The 23,554-nt window shown below is 35.4% G+C and overlaps 1 protein-coding gene and 1 pseudogene across 1 annotated transcript; both read left to right on the forward strand.

Moving 5' to 3' along the window:
• Positions 1-9,442: 9,442 nt before the first annotated feature.
• On the forward strand, positions 9,443-15,731 carry LOC114411268 (annotated as a pseudogene).
• Positions 15,732-21,275: 5,544 nt separating this feature from the next.
• LOC114412462 (LOB domain-containing protein 38-like) lies at positions 21,276-22,782 on the forward strand. The gene is made up of 2 exons (XM_028376370.1): positions 21,276-21,704; positions 21,960-22,782. The coding sequence occupies exons 1-2, from the start codon at positions 21,521-21,523 to the stop codon at positions 22,457-22,459; spliced, it is 684 nt and encodes a 227-aa protein (XP_028232171.1). The 5' UTR covers positions 21,276-21,520; the 3' UTR covers positions 22,460-22,782.
• The last annotated feature ends 772 nt before the right edge of the window (positions 22,783-23,554 follow it).

Below are 23,554 nucleotides of genomic sequence, written 5' to 3' on the forward strand. Positions count from 1 at the left end.
CTTATGGGCTGAAAAATGCCCCTAAAGTGACCCTTTAGCCCTCCTTTTGAGTAACTTGCACATTTCCTTTCGAAACGTCGAAAAATCTTACGGAATATTCAACAATTGGTGTTAAGCAGCTCAATTCGGCTGGCAAGAATCCAAATGTTTGCAAATGATCATCCCCGGACGAAATTAGGGTAGGATAGTTGCCCCTCTTTACTTATCTTTTATTGGAAATAAAAGGGGAAGTAAAGATAAAGACACTAATTTCGTTCGAGGGATCTCACCATCCAACCGACCACTAGCGAAAGTCTAAGCAGTAAAACCCGTGAAAGCATGAAGACATTGAAGTTCTTTGAAATGTAAATGAGGGTCATTGTCAGCTTTTGAAAGCATGCAATGACTGAAGACATTGTCGCCTTTTAAAAGCATGCAATGACTGAAGACATTATCGTCTTCGAAATGTAAATAAAGGCATTGTCGCCTTTTGAAAGCATGCAATGACTGAAGACATTGTCGTCTTTGAAATTCAAATGAAGACATTGTCGCCTTTTAAAAGCATGCAATGACTAAAGACATTGTCGCCTTTTAAAAGCATGCAATGACTGAAGACATTGTCGTCTTTGAAATGTAAATAAGGGCATTGTCGCCTTTTGAAAGCATGCAATGACTGAAGACATTGTCGCCTTTTAAAAGCCTTCAATGACTGAAGACATTGTCGTCTTCGAAATGTAAATGAAGACATTTTCACCTTTTGAAAGCATGCAATGACTGAAGACATTGTCGTCTTTGAAATATAAATGAAGACATTGTCGCCTTTTGAAAGCATGCAATGACTAAAGACATTGTCATCTTCAAAATTTAAATGAGGGTCATTGTCGTCTTTTGAATGCATGCAATGACTGAAGACATTTTTGTCTTTGAAATGTAAATGAGGGTCATTGTTGCCTTTTGAAAGCATGCAATGACTGAAGACATTGTCATCTTCGAAATGTAAATGAGGGTCATTGTCAGCTTTTGAAAGCATGCAATGACTGAAGACATTGTCGCCTTTTAAAAGCATGCATTGACTGAAGACATTGTCTTATTCGAAATGTAAATGAAGACATTGTCACCGTTTGAAAGCATGCAATGACTAAAGACATTGTCGTCTTTGAAATGTAAATGAAGACATTGTCGCCTTTTGAAAGCATACAATGACCGAAGACATTGTCGTCTTTGAAATGTAAATGATGACATTGTCTCCTTTTGAAATCATGCAATGACTGAAGACATTGTTGTCTTCGAAATGCAAATGAAGACATTATCACCTTTTGAAAGCATGCAATGACTAAAGACATTGTCGTCTTTGAAAAGGGGCAGATGATCATAATTTGTCTCTGCGTGCCATCAGACTTGCATGTCTCTGGATAGCAAAGAGGGTGCAGATGACCATAATTTGTCTCTGCATGCCATCAGACTTGATTGTCTCTAGATAGCAAAAGTGTGCGGATGACCATAATTTGTCTTCGCGTGCCATCGGACTTGCTTGTCTCTGGATAGCAAAGAGGGTGCGAATGACCATAATTTGTCTCCGCGTGCCATCCGACTTGATTGTCTCTGGATAGCAAAGGTGTGTGGATGACCATAATTTGTCTTCGCGTGCCATCAGACTCAATTTTCTCTAGATGGTGAAAAGCGTGCGGATGACCATAATTTGTCTCTGCGTGCCATCGGACTCGATTGTCTCTGAATGGCGAAGGTGTGCGGATGATCATAATTTGTCTCCGTGTGCCATCGGACTCGATTGTCTCTGGATGGCAAAAAGGGTGCGGATGACCATAATTTGTCTCCGCATGCCATCAGACTCGATTGTCTCTGGATGGCAAAAGTGTGCGGATGACCATAATTTGTCTCCATGTGCCATCGAACTCGCTTGTCTCTAGATAGCAAAGAAGGTGTGGATGACCATAATTTTTCTCTGTGTGTAATCGGACTTGATTGTCTCTGGATAGCAAAGGTGTGCAGATGACCATAATTTGTCTCCATGTGCCATCAGACTCGATTGTCTCTAGATGGCGAAAGAGACTGTAATAGTCTCGGTCGAAAAGTAAATGACAGAGGACTTTGAGTCCTATGAAAGCATAAAAGCAAGGACTTTGAGTCCTATGAAGGCGAGGACTTTGAGTCCTATAAAGGCGAGCCAATAGGTACAAGTACCAAAGGGCCTTAACCTTATGAGAAAGCAAGATGTTGACTCTTTGAGAGGGCCCCTCATCTATGCGCTTATTGCCTAATATGAACATGATTTTCGAGGATGCAGATGTATGTAACCTTCATCTTGAAATGTAGTAAATGCAGGCTTTGTATGCAATAATGCAATGCAATGGAAAATTATACAATGTTCATGACATTCTTTGTGATTTTGATTTTGATTTGATTTTTTTTAAAACATAGATTGATTGTTTTTTTTTCTAAGATGTGATAATTCATGCAACCTCATCCTGTTTTTTTTTTCAAATCTCATCGAGGACTCCCTCAAAGTGTATGTTCTGTTTGATTTAGTCACTTTCCAATTTTGGAGTGATGACGATGAAGCCGTTTGACATTTAATCAATCACTTGAAATATTGATCCTAGGGTTTTCCCCCTCTTCTTTTGTTTATTTAAAACATCAATTGCTCTGCACAACAAGAGAAATATAAGGTTTTGGGACCAATCGCATGCCCCCATTGAATGATGGAAATGGATTGTTACACTTTGGTATATGACCATGTGAAACTTTCTTGATTTAGGGTCATAGAGTAATGCCATGTGTCTTTTGACTCCACTGAAACTTGATGACATGGGTTGATCTTGAAAGAATTTATCTAGCGAAGGCTACCCTTGGATTCGAAAGAAATCCCAAAGGAGTCTGCATGAGAGACTAACATCAGATACACCCTATTATCATAACTGTCTTTGGACTTTTCCCATGAGCTTTTGGTTGAATGAGTTTTCTTCTCAAATGTGCAAGTGCGAACCTTAGGGGATTCTCCTTTTCTTTATATATATATATATATATATATATATATATATATATATATATATATATATATATATATATATATATTAACAATCACAAGTGCGCGCGGGTTTCATTCCAGAATCCCAACTTAAAAGAAAATTAGTCGTTCCTTGATCCACATGGGCTTTATTGGGCTTGTAACGTGGTCAGGGGTAAGAGTGCTATGAAAGAAAGGATTAGACAGGCTCAAAGAGTGTTTGAGGGTTATATTGAGCAAGAACCTTGAGAGCATTGCTTGTACCTTTGGGTTGGGCTCTATTCCTTTTGTCTTATTCATTAATTTCCCATCGCACTTTCGTGCCTTTCTTGCAAAATTTGGAGATCTTTCGTCTCTCTTTTTCTTTCTTTACTCGCCTTTGGCAGATTTTATTTTCTTTTTCATTGTTGCATAACTTCATGCATGTGTTGTTTGCATTGCTTTTCCCTCTGGTTTAGCGGTGGTTCTTACTTGGGGTTCTTATTTTGTTTTTGTTTTTAGAAAACGAATATGCTTTGGCTCGAAGGGGGTAGCAAAGGATAAACTAGTGTTTGGGATATTGAAACATGACCATGTGTCATTTCAAATCTTAACTTAGATCCTTTTGTAGTTTGGATTTTGGGACCAAACCTTAACAACACGCCCCTGATTGTTTTTTTTTCTATCACCCTAATTTTTGCTTAGGCCGCCCTTTCGGGTTTTAAACCTACCGGGTGAGAACTTTTTATTTGCCCCTAGGTTTGCTTAAGCTCATGCATGGTGTCTCTCATTGCCCCAGTGTAGGGCTTGAGGTATCTATTGTTTTCTTTTGTCACAACCTTGTAGCAAGGAAAAATGAAAGAAACTGTGCAGATTCTCGAAAATGAAATTTCAAGGACGAGAAACATTTAAAGGATTTTTCAATTGACAGATTAAGCCGAATGACTCTTGTTCTTGACAACTCACATTTCTCTCAAAAAGACAAACTTTCAGGAATGATAAAATGAATGTATATACCTTTTTTTATTTGAAAGACAGTCAATCAAACGTTTTTCTGTTCTTTTTTTTTACCTTTTTTTGTTTTGAATTTTACTTGTCATTTTACGGCACCCTCACCAAACGTGTAGAACGAGTAATTTCTTATTGAACAGTCTTGGAAGTCAAAACTCAGGAGCGTAGGTCGCTTGAACAAATAAACCAATGGCTTACACTCATATTCCAGTGAAAGTCAAATAAGCAAAGATGTAATTGTGAGAGGATGAGAGACAAGGATGTTAAATTTATCCATATTATTAGCATTGTAACTATGGTTTACAATAATGGCATAAACTTGAAAATCCTAATGAGTCATTAGAGACATCTAATAACAACCTTCAAATTGCCCCATGTATAGTGTCATTTGCCAACGTCAGAATTCACAAGCAATTCTCTTCAAATTTCAGTCAGCCCGCATCAATTAGACCTTGCACCTTATGTTTCAGGGTCCTACAATGCTCAATGGAATGCCCCAGAACTCCTTCATGATAAGCACATGTTACGTTCAAGTCATATCCTCAGAAAAATGGAGGTTGAGGAACCTTGGCTAGGGTTATGGCTACCATTGAATTATCAAGTAGATATGGGAGCAAGTTAGCATAGGACACCAAAATTAGGGTGAATTCTACAGGTTTTGTCGTTGGAAAATTCCTTTCCTAGTTGGTGTTTTGGTTTGTATTAAGGGTGGTGTTTGGCAACGAATATGCGGCAGGCAGACTTTGAGGCTGATTTAGGGATGACCTTTGTGGATGATTGGGTGGTGGGTAATGAGAAGGGCTAATATTGAGTAATGATATTGTTGAGCTGGTGGGGATTTGGCCATGTAGGAATGACAATTACAACATAGGTTCCTCCCTCCTTCTCATTCTCTCCATTTGCCCCAGTTTTCTCATTCATCAAAGTAGGATAATCAAATTTGTCTCTTTTCAGACCCATTTCGATCCTTTCGCCGGTGAAAACTAAATCGGCAAAGCTTGAAGGCGTGTAACCCACCATCTTTTTATAGTAAAACACTGGTAATGTGTCTACTATCATTGTTATCATCTCCTTCTATGTCATTTGGGGCGCCACTTGGGCTGCCGGGTCCTTCCACCTTTGGGTATATTATTTGAAAGATTTGTGCCCCTTTTTGCCCATGTTCTGTAGCTGCATCCTATTTGGAGCCATATTAGAATTATACTGATACTGCATAACAAAACCAACCATTAGGTTCTTCCAAGAACGGACTCGGGAAGGTTCCAAGTTAGTATACCAGGTGACGGCTGCCCCAATAAGGCTTTCTTGGAAGAAATGCATAAGCAGTCATCTTTCGCGTATGCCCCCATCTTCTGACAGTACAGTTTCAAGTGATTCTTGGGGCAAGTAGTCTCGTTGTACTTATCGAAGTCAGGCACCTTGAATTTCAGAGGGATGATGACATAAGCACTAGGCACAATTCTGCCATGCCAGCAAAGGCATGATCTTCGCCTCTTTCAATGGCCCTGAGCCTTTCCTCTATATGTCCCAATTTTCCCTTTTATGCCATACCAGGAGGGATTCTTCCCGCCTTACAATGCAAGGGTTGAGGTTGTGGGCAAAATTAGGGGCCCTCCAAAGTGTTTGGCAGGGGTACACCACCAACTGCTTGTCCCTCGGTAGCGTATCCGAGGCGAGACTTGAAGTCGACTAGATCGTGGTGGGGTATTTCATGTGTCTCCCCCATGGGTTGAGAGACATGTGCATGATTAGATTGAGGTTGTTGGCTCTCAACGAGTATGGGATTGGAGTTATTGATATTCTCACCGGGAGTATGCGCCACATTGGGTGGCATATAGTTCGGAGGTAAGCCATATGGCGAGAAGGGATGCTCGTTTTGAACTTGCACAAAATGGGGACCGCCCACACTTCCCAACTCTTTGCCTCCCCAACCTACCATATTCGAGGTTGGATGATTTATTTGGTTGAGGCCAGAGAGGGGAGTCAGGTCCACCTCAGCAACGGTGCTGGTAACGGCAGCTGCACCCGCATTGACTTTCGTTATCTTCTTCATGCTCATCATGGGCTCCATCATTGTGACCATTTACTCTTTCATGGCCTGCATGTTGGCCTTCATCCGCTCTTGCACCTCCTCTATTTCACCCATTACTCTAGTTCTAACACGCATTCGGTAAGGGCACCGTAAAGCGCATTCTTTCCTTTTGATAACAATGATTACAGTTATGATTTCAAGGAAAGAATGCAATGAGCAATGCAACCAATGAAAAGCATGGATGTATGTGAATGATGCATTGTCAAAGTATTGCAAATTTCACGCAAGACATAGGGTTGAATCAATTTTAGATTTTCATTTAAACCATAGTCCATCACGTCTTTGTCAAAGTGAAACTGGAAATAACACATGGACATTGACAATCCTCAATTTTTTTGTAAATTGGCATAATTATGTGTTGGCAGTAGACAAAGAAACGATGTAACTCGATCCATCTTTTGCCCCAATTTTTGCAAGTCAATTACTTCCATACTTGACCTTGACTCGATTAACCTTTTCTTAAAAGCATGTGCTTGGTTCAACCCCATAATCCAAGGAATAGCAATTTTGATCGCCAATACTTCGACCACGTCTCATAGAGACGAATGACTCAGGCATACTTATGCTATGCATGGAAAATGCAACTATGAGATTAAGATGCCTGAAGAACCATCATTTTCCTAGTTTAACCATGCATTAGGTACCACATTCACATGATTTTCAATCATCATCTTTTTTTTTATAGAGAAATGGGTGTATAATCCCAACATGGTTGGTTTATAGCCATCTTCATGGTACCCAACACATGTAACTAAGAATGTAGTGAGACTTTCATTCTTCATTGTGACTTTCTTTTTGTTTTGTTTTTGTGTTTTTTTTTACATGCAGAGGAAAATGCAAGGATCATGCATGAGTGAACATCATGTGAATGATGAAAATAGAATGTATGCAATTGGCATGCTAAATGAAGGTGTATGATAATGTCGTGATTTATGCAAATGTAATGCACGAATATGATACAGGAATGATACACCTATTACGATGCTATGAAGAGACGCATGATGCCATCAAGGAATATGTTGGAGTAAGTTTGCTGCATGCCCCTTAATTGAGGAACCTAATGGAAATGATCCAAAAGTCCACTTCTAGTGATAACTCCAAAGGGTGGTTTCAAGTAACTTTACTAGCTTCTAAAGATATCATCCTCTTAGGTAATACATTGTGGTGATAGGGACTATCAGCGACAATGCATCACTAAAAGAGGAAAACTCTAGATGAGGCTTCAATGTCATCAAGCAAGTCAGAGACCCAGCATGACCACAGATAAACCTCCACTCCTTATGGCTGACATAGACCCGGGTATAGGGCTTAACATCTCAATGTGTGTGTGAGGTGTAGGTGTCATGTGTGTGTAGAAAAAGTATTTCTAACTATGAATGTAATCGATAGACAAGCACACACCAAACACAACAACATAGCAAAGGTTATGTACAAATATGGACAAAAACCAAAGATAAAAGGGAAGAGAGAGCATAAATAAAGAAGAAGTCATGATGAGATGTTGCACGCTGATTGATTGACCTAACTCTCTAAAAATAGTCCCCAGAGGAGTCGCCAACTGTCACAACCTGCCCTCCGGCGGGGGCGCGAAAAGGCCTCTCGTATGGGCCAATGGTGCGTCTTCAATTGAAGGAAAACACGTGGAGTCGCCACCAACGTTTATTCGAGGAAAACGCTAGAAAAACCAAAAAGACAAAGGTCTGCGTATTTTGAAAATGAGGGTTCAATAGTTGTTTACACATAGGGAAGGTATTAGCACCCCACACGCCTGTCACAATAGCCTCTAATCGAGTGTGCAAATCATGACTTCAAAACTATGTATTTTCCCTTTTTATATTATCTTTTTCCCTTTTTATGTTTTCTTACTTTTTTTTCCTTTTTGCTTTTTTTACTTTTTTTCCCTCGCTCCTACGTATCCTCGGGTGTGATGAGAAAATCAGACCTACATAGTTCTTTAAGAACTGAACGGTGGTTAAATTGTTTTTTTATCTTTTTTGAAAGATTGATTTTAACCGAGCAAAATTCGTTTAAGGTGTTGGACCCCATGCGCATGGGGAAGGTATTAGCACGTCACGTGCCCGTCACAAGGGACGACAACCTCTAATCGAGTGTGCAAATCATGACTTCACCTCCCTTTTTATGTTATCTTTTTCCCTTTTTATGTCTTTTTTACTTTTGCTCCTTTTTATGTTTTTTACTTTTTTGGAGTCGACAAGGGTATTACCCTCGCTCCTACGTATCCTTGGGTGCGATGAGAAAATCAGACATAGGTAGTTCTTTAAGAACTGAACGTTGGTTAAATTGTTTTTTTATCTTTTTTGAAAGATTGATTTTAACCGAGCAAAAGTCGTTTAAGGCGTTGGACCTTGAAACGATCTTTTGATTTTTGAAAGGAGAGAATCGTTAAGGCGTTGGACCTTTGAACAATCTCTTTTTTTTTTATGAAATGAAGAAGTTTATGAGTTGGTTTTATTTGGTTTTGGCTCATTAATCTTCAATCCATTTTTAGAGATAACTTGCCACGCTAATGACCAGTTAAAACTTATTTTACATTGATGAAAAGAGTTTACAACACAAATGATCGGTCAAAACTTATTTAAACAGTGATTTAGTGTGATTACAACATAAATGATTGGTTGAATTTTATTTTAATGGTGATTAAACAAGATTACAGTATGAACGATCGGTCGAAACTCGCTTTAAACAAAGAAAAAGATCACCGATGATCGAAGAAGGAGATAAAGATGCACAAACAATAAAGGGGAACCCCTAAGGGTCCATAAATCAAGTTCAAATCCTTAAAACCAAACACTAACCGGATGAAGAACGAAGAACAATGAAGAATGATGAAGAACAGCTGAAGAACGAATGACAAACGGTGTAGGAATCGATCATGGATGCGATTCAAAAGTGTTTCGGCCTTGTTTTCTCTTTTTTCTTCTTATTTTCTCTTCTTTCTTCTTCTTTCTGGTCCTCTGGACTTCATGGACCCTTTACTTCAGCCTTCCCACGCCTATTTATAGCAAAATGAAGCATTTGGGTTAAAGGTAGCTTGCCCAGGCGAGCTGATAACTTCATCCTGAAGCAACTTGCTCGCCTAGGTGAGCTAGTTACTTCATCATGAAGTTATCTAGGTGGCTTAGGGGCTGAAAAATGCCCCTAAAGTGACCATATTTCCCTCCTTTTGAGTAATTTTTACATTTCCTTTCGAAATGTCAAAAAATCTTACGGAATACGCGGTAATTGGTGTTAAGCAGCTCAATTCGACTGGCAAGAATCCAAATGTTTGCAAATGATCGTCCTAGGAAAAAATTAGGGTATGATAACCACCACTGCCACAACAGGAACTACCTCAAAACCAAACTTCACCTCATGCAAGGAACAACAGGAGAAGAAGGAGCAGAGGTGGAGGGAGAAAATTTGATCAAGGAGATATTTTGATGGAACCTATTGTGACTAGTGGTGTTGAAAATGGAAACACCATGTGTGGTGAAAAAGAGATGAGTTACCTTACTTTAAGCAAGTCTTTGAGCTTTGCTCCTAGACCTAGCTATGGACAAGTTAGAAGAAAGTGCATTGTGAAGGCTAACCACTTCTTTCCAAAGTTACTAGACAAGGACTTGAACCAGTATGATGTAAGGATCATTTTGCTTGCTTGGTCTTTATGTGACTATTGTAGCCTTGTGCAAGGAAAAATTATGTTGGGGTTATGTGACTTATTGTGAGTGACTCACACAACTAATGTAGCCCTTTAAGGAAGTGTTTAAGTTCTTATATCTGTCGTTCAATTGCATAAAGATATGGTTTTTGTGTCCTTTTTTCCTAGTAGTAACGTTTACGACTCCTTAAAAATTTGGCCTGAAGTTTTATTCTTATTGTTTGTTGCCTTTGCCGTGTTTTGTAGGTCAGTATTACCCCTGAAGTGTCTTCCAAAGCAATGAACAAGTCCATTATAGTAGAACTAGTGAGACTATATAAAGAGTCTGACCTTGGGATGAGGCTTCCAGCATATGATGGCACAAAAAGTTTGTACATTGCAAGGACACTTCCCTTTTCAAGGAGAAATTTTAAGATAAAGGTTGTGGATGATAAGGATGGAGTTAATGGCTCCAAGTAAGATTTAGTCTTGGATAGTAATTCCATACTTCTATTTGGCTTCAAAACATAAACTAGATGGACTGTGTGTGTGTGTGTGTTTGTGTGTATGTGTGTGTGTGTGTACATGTGTGTGTGTGTGTAAGCATTCAAATTAAGCTCAATTTCCAACTGACACTTGCACCATTTTCAAAAGGGAAAGAGAATATAGAGTGGTGATCAAGTTTGTTGCCACGGCAAATTTGCATAACTTGGGCTAGTTTCTGGCTAGTAAATATGTTGATGCTCCACAAGAGACACTCCAAATTGTTGACATTGTATTAAGAGAACTATCATCTAAGAGGTAGTTTTGCAAAATAATTGAAAGAAAATGTGAAACTTGAAGTTTTTTTTCATCTCACAGCTTCATTTTCTAAAGGTTTTGCCCAATTGGGAGGTCTTTCTTTTCACCTGATATTAGAACACCACAACAACTTGGAGAGGGTTTGGAATCGTGGTGTGCATTTTACCAAAGCATAAGGCCTACTCAGATGGGTCTTTCCCCCAATATTGGTATATTACTCACCATAGATATCATTTTATATTCATGCTTTTATTACAAATAAACGAGAAAAAAGTATTTAGTATTATTTGTGAACATAAAATTATATTAGATATATGTCTCACCATTAATAAATGGATTGGGATTGTTATTGCAATGGTAAAACCAATTTAACATTATCGTTTATTTAATGAATGTTTTAATATACAGAAAACAAAGCCAACTCAACACAATGTCCGCCAACTTAGAGGGTTAGGGTTGACCCCAAATCTTCTTGCTTGTTGTAGTTCAAAAATATTTCTATTGCTTTTCTACTTTTTATTTTTATCTTGTTGGTTCCACATAATAATGATTGAATATTTTTGTTTTATCATCTGCAGGAACTTCATGACAATGTTAAGGAAAAACTTTCTCAGTTTTGTCATGTTCCGATAATATCATATAAATGTTGACAATTTTCACCTTGCTTAACTTTATATCATTGCATATATTCTCAAAGGAATCTTTTGTATATGCAGTCATCAAGCATACTAACTCTCTACGATGTTCCAAATATTTGGGACATTCCTTTGCTATTAAGAGTAAGTAATTTTGTGGTATTTTTTGAAACTGCTTTTTGTGGTTGTCTTTTTGTGTATTACTGGAACATTGTTTACAAAGTTTTAAATTGCTTAGATTGTGGTTTAGTATCCTTTTGCCTAGACAGTTGAAGTGCATTATTTTTCAGTTTTCACTAAGTGATGTGAGTCATATAATAACCAGATTTTTTTTTCCATTTGATATTCTTTTACTAATAGGACCAAAAGGTGCATGAGGCAATCCTGAAAACATTAAACCTGCGAGGGTTTGTTTGACAAACTCATTTTCTTGATTATCTTGATGTGCTGATGTAGTGATGTTCTGGGAGTTTATTATTAGTGATGGGCTGTTACTTAAAGTGCTTCTATCATTCCACTAATTATACTTGGAATCCTATTTGCAGTGTTGATACAGAGCCTAATTTTAAGGAGTGAATTGCAACAACAAAAGTATATGACAAATTTCATGAAACAGTGAATTTAAACATTTTCTGATATATCATCTAAAAAAGCTAATTTATTTCATGAATGCATGAGTTCCAATATTCAACTCTTTATAGTGGCTAGTACTGAGCTCACAACTATTTTGTTTTTCACAGGTTAGAATTGCAATGGTGGGAAAATATACTAACCTCTCATATGCATATCTTTTTTTATTGAAGGTACATCGTCTCTAATTTATTTTCCATGTTTGGTAGTAATACATTAAAACTCCCATTGCAATACCTATAACTAGCCCTTTTAGTTCTTAGAATTTGATAATACAGGCATGGAGGACTTTTAAGTATGATTACTTTTTTTGTCACTATACATTGATACATAGTAGTTGTCTGCAACTTAAATATCATGAAAGTGGGAAAGAAAAGAATTGTTTACCCCAAGTTGGTCAGTGGAATATGAAGAACAAGGTAGTGTACATTGATATTACAATGATCTATTTTCAAACAGTTGTGAAATGCAACTATTTTTCCTTGTTTTTGAAAAAATAAAGGGAAATGCTGATATTTTTAATAGTAATTTATAACAATATTATTTTTGCTCAACTCTTTGGTCCAATTTAATTTAAATTATGAAATTCCTAGGTATGTGCTATTCCTGTTTAGTGCGGAATTTCATGTAATAACTATTAATACTGGTCACTTTGTCGGCTAATACTTGAATGATATAAAAAATGATAAATGGGATGATTGTCAGCTGGTGGGCATGCATAAATTTTTCACGAAGCGTACAAGACAATGTTGCTCACACTTTTTGTATTGAATTAGTCCAAATTTGGCAAGTATTTGGCATGGTAGATTTCCACCTATTCTGTTTTTTAGTGTTTGAAGTGTGGACAAATGCACTATATATTGTTTTTTTCTTGTAGGAAATTAATTCAAAGCCTGTTATCCCCATCTACAATGCCAAATAGGAACACATGGAGAAAGCTTTGAAGCATGTTTACCATGTGTCAACAAACAAAACAAAAGGAAAGGAATGGGAGCTTTTGTTAGCAATATTGCCCAACAACAATGGTTCTCTCTATGGTATGCCCCCTTTAATTATAATAAAAGTACATGATATATAAATTTGTGATTGTTATTTACTTCAATTATTGGGACAAGTAGCCTATGTTCTGAGTTAAATTGTAAATATTCATAACTTCATATAATTATATTTTGTTTTCAGGTAATCTCAAGCGTATTTGTGAAACAGACCTTGGTTTAATTTCTCAATGATGAATGATTAAGCATGTCTTTCAGATCATTAAGCAGTATTTGGCTAATGTTTCTTTGAAAATCAATGTGAAGGTTTGTTTTCTCACAAATCTCAGTGACATGAAATAGCTATTTCCTTTAAGTCTACTATCAATTTCTTCCAATTTATTTTTTATCAATGTATTGGTTATAAGTTGTTGGCAAGTCAAATCTTTCCTACCTTTTGTATTGGTTGGATTATCTGTGCCAACCTATTCATAGTTAAATTATAATTTTGGCACACGGTGTAATGAGCTGGTTAACTGACGTCCACCAGAAAACCTAAGCAGGGATGAGTTGGTTCTTATGAGTATCAACTTTGACTTGACCCAATGAAATTTTTTTTGTCTAAATAGAAATTAAGGAATTTCATAATGGATGGCAAAATTTGTGATCTATTAAAATTCATAAGATTGAATGTCTAGCGATTTATGATATTATTTTTGAAGTTTATTTGGTCATTGAAATTATAGGATTTAGGCCAAAGAAAACTAACATACCTTGGTGTCAAGAGGCTCCTCGCATGCGAAGGTATACGGAAGGTTTATTGTATACAGTCTTACCCTTGATTTAGATAGTGAGGGAGAAAAATAGGGAATTGAGATTCTAAATAATCAGATATTTGATTGATATAGTATGTTCATAACTTGATACTAAATATGGACCCTAAGGTCTTATTTTTATTAGAGTATAAGAGTATATTTTATTTTTGTACTCTTAATAAAGAGCACTACAGAGTAAAATATACTCTAATAATTTTATATACTAATAATCAGGTCAAGTACAATTGTGGTGTCATTAAGACTGGATGAAACCCACTAATATAGTATGATGATGACTACTACAAACCATAGTTACCACTTACTAGGTTTGTAGTACTCAACCTAATGAAATATTGGTATCTAGGGGTTATACATAGTCAATACGCTTAGGTATGCGACCAATAATTACATTGGCTAGCTTCATGTTTTGAGAGGTTACTGATACTGATAGGATATCTATATTTCCAGCCATATAGAGATCACATAAGCCAAATCATAATCATTACCAAGGTCATTGTATAGTATATACTATATACTATCTAATAGAGCAACATATAGGGAGTTCAATTGACAGTAAAGGCACTCCTTCCTCCAAATTGAAGAGCTTAACAACCCCATCCAAAGCCAAGAATGCTTAGCACCTAATCTAGCTCTAATCCAACAGGCTTTTCTATCTAATAAAGCTTGCACCCAATGGATTTGGTGATGATTCCATTACAATCCGACAACAAGAGCTCCTCATTGTTGACCTTGATGTCCTCCTTTCATGCCTTCATCACAAACATATTGTTCACTAAAATGCATGCAATGATGTCCACCCTTATGGACCTAGTAATGGGTTCCATATGTCAGTAGTTGACATATTTGACAAGTAATAAATATACATACATACATACATACATACATACATACATATATATATATATATATATATATATATATATATATATATATTTGTGCTTCAATAGTCAGTTAAGCTTTTAGCATAGTTGTGAGTGTTTTGACCTACAAAAATGATGATAAATTCCTGGTAGTTTATCCTGTTACTAAAATAAAGTGTCATGTTGGCCAATGTAGTCATCTCTGCTCTATGGATATTGTTGAAATTCCCGATATCTTTCCAACTACTAATTAATCATCATTTGACCTTTTCTTAATGCAGATGGGAGGTAGAAACATTGTTCTGGTTGATGCTATAAGCTGTAGAATACCATTGGTTAGTGACATATCAAGTATAATATTTGGAGCGGATGCTACCCATCCTAGAAATGGAGAAGACTCCAACCCTTCATTACTAGATGTAAGCTTATGATCCATTTGTCTTGATTTTTTAATTTTGCAGTGGTTCTTAAGGGTTTTGGTAGCTGATATATATTGTTGAATATGTAGGTAGTAGCATCTCAACACTGGCCTGAACTGAAAAAATGTGTTGGTTTAGTGTGTGCTCAAGCTCATAGACAAGAACTCATACAAGATTCCTACAAAATGTGGCATAACCTTGTTCATGCCTTAGTCAGTGGTGGTATGATCCAGTAATACAAGAAATATGACCTCCTAACTCTCTAATTCTTAATGGTGTTTATGTCATTTCATAAAAATGTTTTTATTATTTTAAATTAATTAATTTTTTTAAAAAAAATTACATTCTAAGACAATAATTACCTAAAAATCTTCTTAGAAAAGTACCTTTCTAAGACGATGCTTAGCTCACGACCGTCTTAGAAGGGTACCTTTCTAAGACGATGCTTAGCTCACTACTGTCTTAGAAAGGTTCCTTTCTAAGACGGTACTTAGCTCACGACCATCTTAGAAAGGTATCTTTCTTAGAAGGTCACGTTTTTCTAAGACTATTTTTTATGGAATCGTCGTCAAAAGTCTTAACTTTCAACGACGTTAGCTTCAAAGACAGTTCAAAATCGTCTTTGTATATTGTTTTTCACCTTCGTCATTTGTCTTTTTTGTAGCAGTGAAAAGGAACACAAAAATACAAACTAAAAAAATACATCCTGGTATCTTGTGTTGTGATTTGACTTTCTCTATTTTATATGGGATCAATATTAGTCCTTACAAAATTACTTTTGGTCCCTATCATGAATGTACAAATACTAAAATGTCATTTGACCTCTTTTCTCCCATATTGGTACCCACTTCACCCTTTCTAGCAAATCACTCATTGTGTTACATAAATTGTTACACAACAGAATCACAATTATGTTGTGTTACAAATTCGTCACATAACAAAATCACAATTATGTTGTGTAACATGAATTGTGACAAAACAGAATCATGACTGCATTATGTAATAATTAATGCAACGAAATCATACTTTCATTGTGTTTTTTTTAGAAAAAAATTATACAATAGAAGTCTAATTTCATTTATACTTGCATTGTACTTTCTTAATTAACTCACACTTGCATACCAAAATTGTGAATATGTTGTGCACTTTTTCCACATACCCAATTATGATATGAAAAAAAAATAATGAAATCATGACTTTGTTGTACATTATACAACAAAATCTTAATTTCATTATATAACATTTTTCACACCTTCACTAATACAATAAAAATGTATCTCCCTTGAAAAGATATCTTTAAAATTTAAAAATGTTAATAGGAGTCAAAAGTAATATGATTGGGACAAATAGCAACCTCTTTTATACTCGTTGAAGTTTGAATGACATGGCAACGCTGTGAAGCAAATGCAACATCTTCCTTTTAAAATATAAATTTTACTTAGCTAATCCCACCAATTCCCCCGCCCCCCTCCCTAAAAAAAAAATACTCCAGTGTTCGTTCATTTATTGAAACGTGGACTTGATTCTCCCATTTGCGTAAAAGATAAAATTTAATAAAGAATGGAATAAATTAAAAATAGCAAAAATTAGTTCACGGAATCTTAGAATTAATAAGCATGATAGTGAGACTAAGCTAAGCATGCATTGGGTGACGAGATAGATGAGAGCGAGGTGAAGAGATAGGTGAGAGAAAATTGGTAATAAGGCAATTACTATTTCCACTTTCTCTCTTTACTAATACATTTTTCTTTTCTTTTTATTTCCTTAAAATACCCTTGTAAATATATATTCCTCCCTCATCACTTTCTCCCTCATGATCTTGAGGAAAAGATATGCATTACTCATACCAGTCAACATTACACAATGAGACACATACCATAAAAGCCAACAATGTTCTTTACAACCCCCCCCCCCCCCCCCAGTTCCTACTATGTACGTGTATTATATTGGCACACACAAATTTTTCCGCTTGCTCTTGATAATGGATACTGAAACGTGTTGGCCTAATCCTCCAAAAAAACGCACACTATATGAATAAGTATCCCACATATTTGATCAAAAAATTATAATTCTTGAACCTTTTACAACTATAGGAAACATGGTATTGGTTCCAAGCGCCAAACACCAAGCATACAAAGAAACATTGAAGGAAGAGACAAGGGGTTTCTTTGATTGAAATGACATTTAGGGTTTGGTGAAATCAATTTAGAACAAGATTGACATTTGAGGCTTCACAGGATTGAGATTTTCTTCAGCATGACTCTTGTAAATGTTGAGATGCATGGTAGGGTACTAGGCACACAAGGCAAAACGTTGGAGGTATGATGCAATTGGTAAATTTGGAGATAAAGAGAGTGTTTTTTTTCTTTTTTTCAAAAGAACGTGAGGGAAAAAGTGACGAAGGAGGAGAGTATATTTACAAAGGATAATTTAGAAAATAAATAAAAAAAAAAAGGAATGGGTTTGGCCCAAAACTATATTCAACCCATTATTAACCCATTTGATTTATCATGTTTTGACTTATCGAAAAGCGAACTTGTAACGGGATGAAATGGGTCAACCCACCAGGCTAATTAATGCAAGATTTTAGGTCTCAATTTTAATTTGATATGAAGTTAGTCGTAATGTTTAAGTTAGGACTTAAGAGACAATAAATGAACGTAAAAGAAGTCTTTTATAACAATTTTGTTCATATAGGATACAAGATACATAAAAGAATTAAATATGAAATAATGTAACTAAAAACTATCAAATGAACAAATAAAAGAGATGATAAAATACCTATAAATAATATATCCATTTAACATCTCAACACTATAATAAAGTAAAATAATAAATCACAAATTTCACAATACCAAAATAGTTAAGTTTAGTAGTATATCACTACTAGATAAATTTAAACTACACCAAATAAAACATAAACAATAAGTTCACACAATTATAAAACATAAGTTCTTAAAATGATAACACTTAAATAACTAAAAAAGAATAAATGTTACTTAGATAATCCATAAATTAACATAAATCAATAAAGTGTTGTACATTATATGAACATTTTGTGTTAAATTTATAATTCAAAAAACTCATACTTAAACTCGCAAGTTTATCGAGTTTGTTCCAAGTTTATCAAATTTGCTATGAGTTTATTAAGTCTACCAAAAAAACAAGTTTGTTAACGAGTTTACTCAGAAGGTATGAGTTAACTCGCAAGTCTGAAAACCATGAAATACAAAAAACATTTTAAATTGGACCTTACAAAAAAGACCAAAAGACACTTTGATTTTGACCTTATAATAAGAATCGGTGATAGTATTATTTTTTAAAGTCAAATGAGTATTATGGTGTGCATTACCATGCCATGTTAATACCCATCGTTTTCTAGCCTGGGTTGGTGATTTAAGTTATTTTACTTATTAAAAAAACAAAAAAAGGTGAGCAAAATAATATAACGCTTGTTCTTATTAGATTTTTCCTATTTGAGTTGTTTAACTCCACATCTCTTTTTCAATGTTGATCTCTTAGTACCACAAATTGTTTATCAAAATCGAGGATTTGATTTCCAACTTGGACATGAAATCATGGCTGCAAGTACAACTTTACTCTAAAATGAGTTGACTAGATGAAAGGAGAATTAGTTGAATGCAAAAAAAGAATCTTAAATACTTGAGAGGCAAAATAACAGTTTGTTCAGGTTCACATTAGGTTAGTGGTGTATCTTTCCTTAGTTTGATTAAATGTTTAACTCACTCTCAAGGACAACCACCATCTAGCATCAATCATAATTAATCATACAACTTTCATTGTCAATCATGCAACTCTTATGAGTGATTGGGGCAAGTCTAAGTGTGAGAATACATTTGTTGCATTATACGATGGACCCTAGTAAAGGACATGACAAATTCATGAAGTGCCACCAAGCCTTCTAGCACTTCACCCATAAATATTGTGATAATTTAAACTAAGTACATACAATATCTATACGATATCAATTATTACTCTATTTTATTCTTACTTGAGCATTGAAGTCTTTATAGACACACTCTTCACTTTTAATTTTATAGTGATTTAAGAAACTTTTACTTCCAAACCAAGAAATGACCATGGTTAGAAAGAACTCTAACTATAAAATATCTTGATTGACTACTGCATCACACTTTTAGAACAACCACTAAGTATGATTTAACGCGTAAAAAAGTAAAATTATATATTAAATGACTTGTAGTTTTTATGTAATAATTTTTTTAATAAATATACAATAAAAATAAAAAATGAAAATAAAAGATGTGATATGATAATTAATAGTTTAAATTTGATATTCTATACTAATAATAAAGGAAATATTTTCATTTGGTGTACACATTTCACTAGATCACTTTATTTTTTGTTAATTTTTAAATTTTTATTACTTCTCTTTATAATTATCCACTATTTTCATGTTGTTAATTTTTTTTTAACTTCTAATTTTTTTTAGTTAAAATAAGTAGAGGCACATCTTCACTAGTATTATTAATATAAAATATCAACAACTCAAAATTCTCTTTCCTAACTTTTTAAAATAAGAGATATGCATTGATACCGGAAAGTATCCTTATATCGTCACTCAATCGAAATTCATTGTAGATGATAAATCTATTTACTTTAATAATAATTATTATAAGAGTAATGATATTCATATAACGATATTTACAAAGAGTATCACATCAACAAAAAAAATTAAATTTAAATTAAAAACAACACATTTTCTATTTTAATTAACAAGTTAGCAAAACACAATCAAATATTAATTTATCTTGATATCTTATAAATTTATAGTTGCTAATTCATAAGCTAAGTATATCACAAACTGAAAATATGAGCTGAAAGGTGCTGCAATATATTAAAACTATATTTGGATTGCCGGTAACACCATCTGTTTGTGACCAACCGTGGTTTGAAGGAAGCATCATCTTCCTTGTATTTTCCTCAAACGACGTGTTGTAACACATTCATTGGAGATCCAAACATGGACTAAATAATAATAAAAAAATGGATGAAGGAAGGTGCTAGATGCAGGGTACAAAAAATTTCAATTGCTCTTTTTCTGTATGGAGACAATGGACATAAGTTTGTGCTTGGAATGATAATTTGAAATTCTTGCATAGCAGATTTGGCATACATCACCAGGGAAGATTATATGATTATGTTATGAGAATTACAAGATGCTGAACACAATTACAGTGATCCCTTTTGTTGTTGATATTTACTCGGATTGACACTGGAAATGTTAATATTGTCACATTATTCACGAAGGACATCAAATTAAGTATAAATTAGAAACATAGTCTTTTTAATAGTGGGTGGCTAAACAAATGAATGAAGGAGATAAAAACCACTCAAGGATGGGAAAGAACGTCGGAAGGATGAGGAGGTGAATGAATTATTGTTATGACATTTCACGAGATTTTTTTATGTCAAATTTTATCTTTTTTTAGTTGGATTTGTTTCTTTTTTAAAATAGGATCAATTAAGATTTGATTTTTTTTCTAACCTGTTAATTAAGATAGGGAAATAAATTTTTAATTTAAATTTGATTTTTTTTCTGATGTTGCAGTCGTTTTACTCTAAATTTTTTCAACAATTAATACAATGATATATTTTATGTATATCTCTTTTATCTTTCCTATCATTTATTACATTTGAAATTCAATTTTTTCTCTCTTTTCTCTCTCATAGTGGTATATTTAGTTGTATAAGTATTATTTCTTTTTTTATTATTAGGTAACAATGTAAAAACTTAATTTTGTATTAACGAATTCATTCATTAAATTCTCATCCATTTATGGTTGTATAACTTTATATATATCATTTTCACTGAAATCAACCAAATTCAACACATAAAGGATTAGATTTTTTAAATATGTTCACAGAATTTTGATTTTTTGATTGTGGTATGAAAAAGACTTTATTATTATTATTATTATTGAAAAGACAAAATCCATTTTTTATTATCCAGAGATAATCTCATTACTTTCAAATATAAAAATATCTTACTTTCAGAACAAAAAATCTCTCTCACTAAATATATATAACTTTACAACAATTATAATTATAATAAAAATTTACAAATTCTATAATCCATACTTACAATAATACAGAAGATGTTTGAAATATGAATGTATTCCCACTAAGATGTTAAATAAAATAATCGACATTAGCAGCTGTGAAATGTATAGAATCCAACGGCGTAGGAAACATCCATGCGCGGAAACACGGAGCCGCTCACGCCAAAGACATTGGAATCTCACCCTTATGCAAACAGAAAATGTCAGTGTGCCCCGCAGAATTAAACACACACACGCACTCTCGCTTCCTCACATCTCTCTCCCACTATATCTTAACCCAACCATAGTTAACCACCAACCCCACTTCCCCCAACACCTGCTCTCCCCTCCCTTTATTTATATCCCACCCAAACTACCATTTGCATTCTCTCTCTCTCTCTCTTAGATAGCTAAATTTTTCATTAGTATTCCTTGTAGGCCACCTAGCTTTCCTCTCTTCTTACTATTTTTGTGTTCATGTGAAGGTTAATTGAAACATAAAGACACACTCACACACCCTGGGTTCATAAATTTCATTTTGCAGTAACAACAAAAAATAAGCATGAGTTGCAACGGGTGCCGCGTTCTTCGAAAGGGATGCAGCGAGTCCTGTATGTTGCGCCCTTGTTTGCAGTGGATCGAAACCGCCCAAGCTCAAGGCCACGCCACTGTCTTCGTCGCCAAATTCTTCGGCCGTGCCGGCCTCATGTCCTTCATTTCCAACGTTCCAGAAAATCAAAGACCCGGTAATAATTTAACCTTTTTTTCTTCTTTCTATGGAAGAAATTTGAACCCGCAATCTCTCTTCTTCTCTTCTTTTAACCATTAAGTCCTCTTTCCTATTGAAAGATGGAATAACTAGGATTTTATTCAAGTTTTCCAACCATCACGCTAAGCTTATATCTTCATTTAATTTTATTTAACTTTTTTTTTCCCTATATATCTCGTTTTCTAGAATATTCTTAACTGATGCTTCTTTTCTTTGCGTGATCTCTATGCAGCGCTGTTTCAGTCGCTGCTCTTCGAAGCGTGCGGGAGAACGGTGAACCCCGTGAACGGCGCCGTGGGACTTCTCTGGACCGGGAACTGGCACGTTTGCCAGGCCGCGGTGGAGACGGTGCTCCGCGGTGGCACGCTGAGGCCCATGCCGGAGCTCATGGGCCTCGACGCTCCCGCCGCCGCGGCCACCGATGAAGCATCGGAGGCCGAAGTGGCCTGCACCGACACGTGGAGGATCCGAAACCCGAACCCGAATTGCCGGTTCACAAGCTCGCGGTCCTCCGGCTGCGGCGGCGGCGGCAAACGCAAGCGGTCGGAGGAGCTGGCAAAGCTTCAGGCGCAGCCGAATCTCGATCTCCGGCTGACGCCGGTTTTTTCGCAGAAGGTTGAGAGCCGCCGGCCGGAATCTCCGTCGATGACATCGGTGGAATCCGGAACGACGACGGAGAACAGATTTGGGGATCAGTGGGGTCACCGGAAAGTTCTCAACCTTTTCATTTGAGAACTCTCCTATATGTTTCTTCGAGGGTTATGTTTTTTGTGAATCTAATTAACGAGTTATTATTAGTTTTGTTTTGTTGTTGTAATAGTCCTTTTGTTTTTGGAGGGGTTGTTCCCGGATTTGAAGTCCGGCGAGTTTTGGTGAGACACTGGCACAGGATTTCTCTAGAGAGAAAAATGAGAGTTAGTCGGTGGTGATCCCTTTTATTTTTTATTTTTTTTCTGTCAAACATGGAATATGTAAACAGTCCTGTGGTCGTCCGTGGCATGAATATTATTAATATGAAATTATGAATAAAGACTAGATATAACGTTTGTTTTTAATTGCTGTTTTAATTTTCTGGAAAACATTTAAGAACCTGTGAATTGGGTGAATATTCAGTTGTTTTAGTTCGGTTCGTGGGACAGAACTCAACTATGAATTTCCTCCTTACCACCTACTACGCCCCCGTAACATAAATATCTAATATGATCCGTTTAGGAAAGGCGTGGAGAGTCCAATGCTGCAAATGAAATAAATATCAGTGCTTTTTTCAATTTTGCTTTTTTTTTTTTTTGTTTACGTTTTCTTATATTTTTACAATAATTTTTTTCTCACTGTAATTCTTTAACCAGCCCACTGGTTGGTAAATAACCATTAATGATCAATCAATTGTATAACTACTAAAATAAAATCAGGTGATCCTATATTAGGAATCTGTTTATCTAACCTTGAAGCTGTCGAGATGATTCCATCATTCTTGTTCTAGAAAATGTTTTCTGATAGATGGAAGCAACATAGTTCAGAACACTTCAATGAAGTATATTCAAATGTTTTACCATATCCTACGAATCATGATATATAATTGTGTCTGGGCTAATTTGATGACGCATTCAGGCAGAACCAATGAGAGACAAGGATCGGCTCAAGGTTCAATTTGGAGGGAACTAAGTTATATCCAACCCGGAATTTGCAATTCTAAACAAAGTTTGACCTATAGCTGTAATAAACCAATAGGGTGAGGTGGGGTGCTAAAAAATTAAACATGTTGGAACTTTGACGTTACAAAAAATTGAGTACTAATAGTGGAGTCGCTAATTGAAACAACTTTGTGGT

Source organism: Glycine soja, chromosome 5, assembly GCF_004193775.1.
Source record: "Glycine soja cultivar W05 chromosome 5, ASM419377v2, whole genome shotgun sequence".
Taxonomy (NCBI): domain Eukaryota; kingdom Viridiplantae; phylum Streptophyta; class Magnoliopsida; order Fabales; family Fabaceae; genus Glycine; species Glycine soja.

What these genes read in the sequence shown, in the direction of transcription:
- LOC114412462 (XM_028376370.1), top strand. Translation starts at nt 21,521, where the DNA reads ATGAGTTGCAACGGGTGCCGCGTTCTTCGAAAGGGATGCAGCGAGTCC. An exon ending in TCCAGAAAATCAAAGACCCG is followed by an intron (nt 21,705 to 21,959) that starts GTAATAATTTAA and finishes ATCTCTATGCAG; the next exon opens with CGCTGTTTCAGTCGCTGCTC.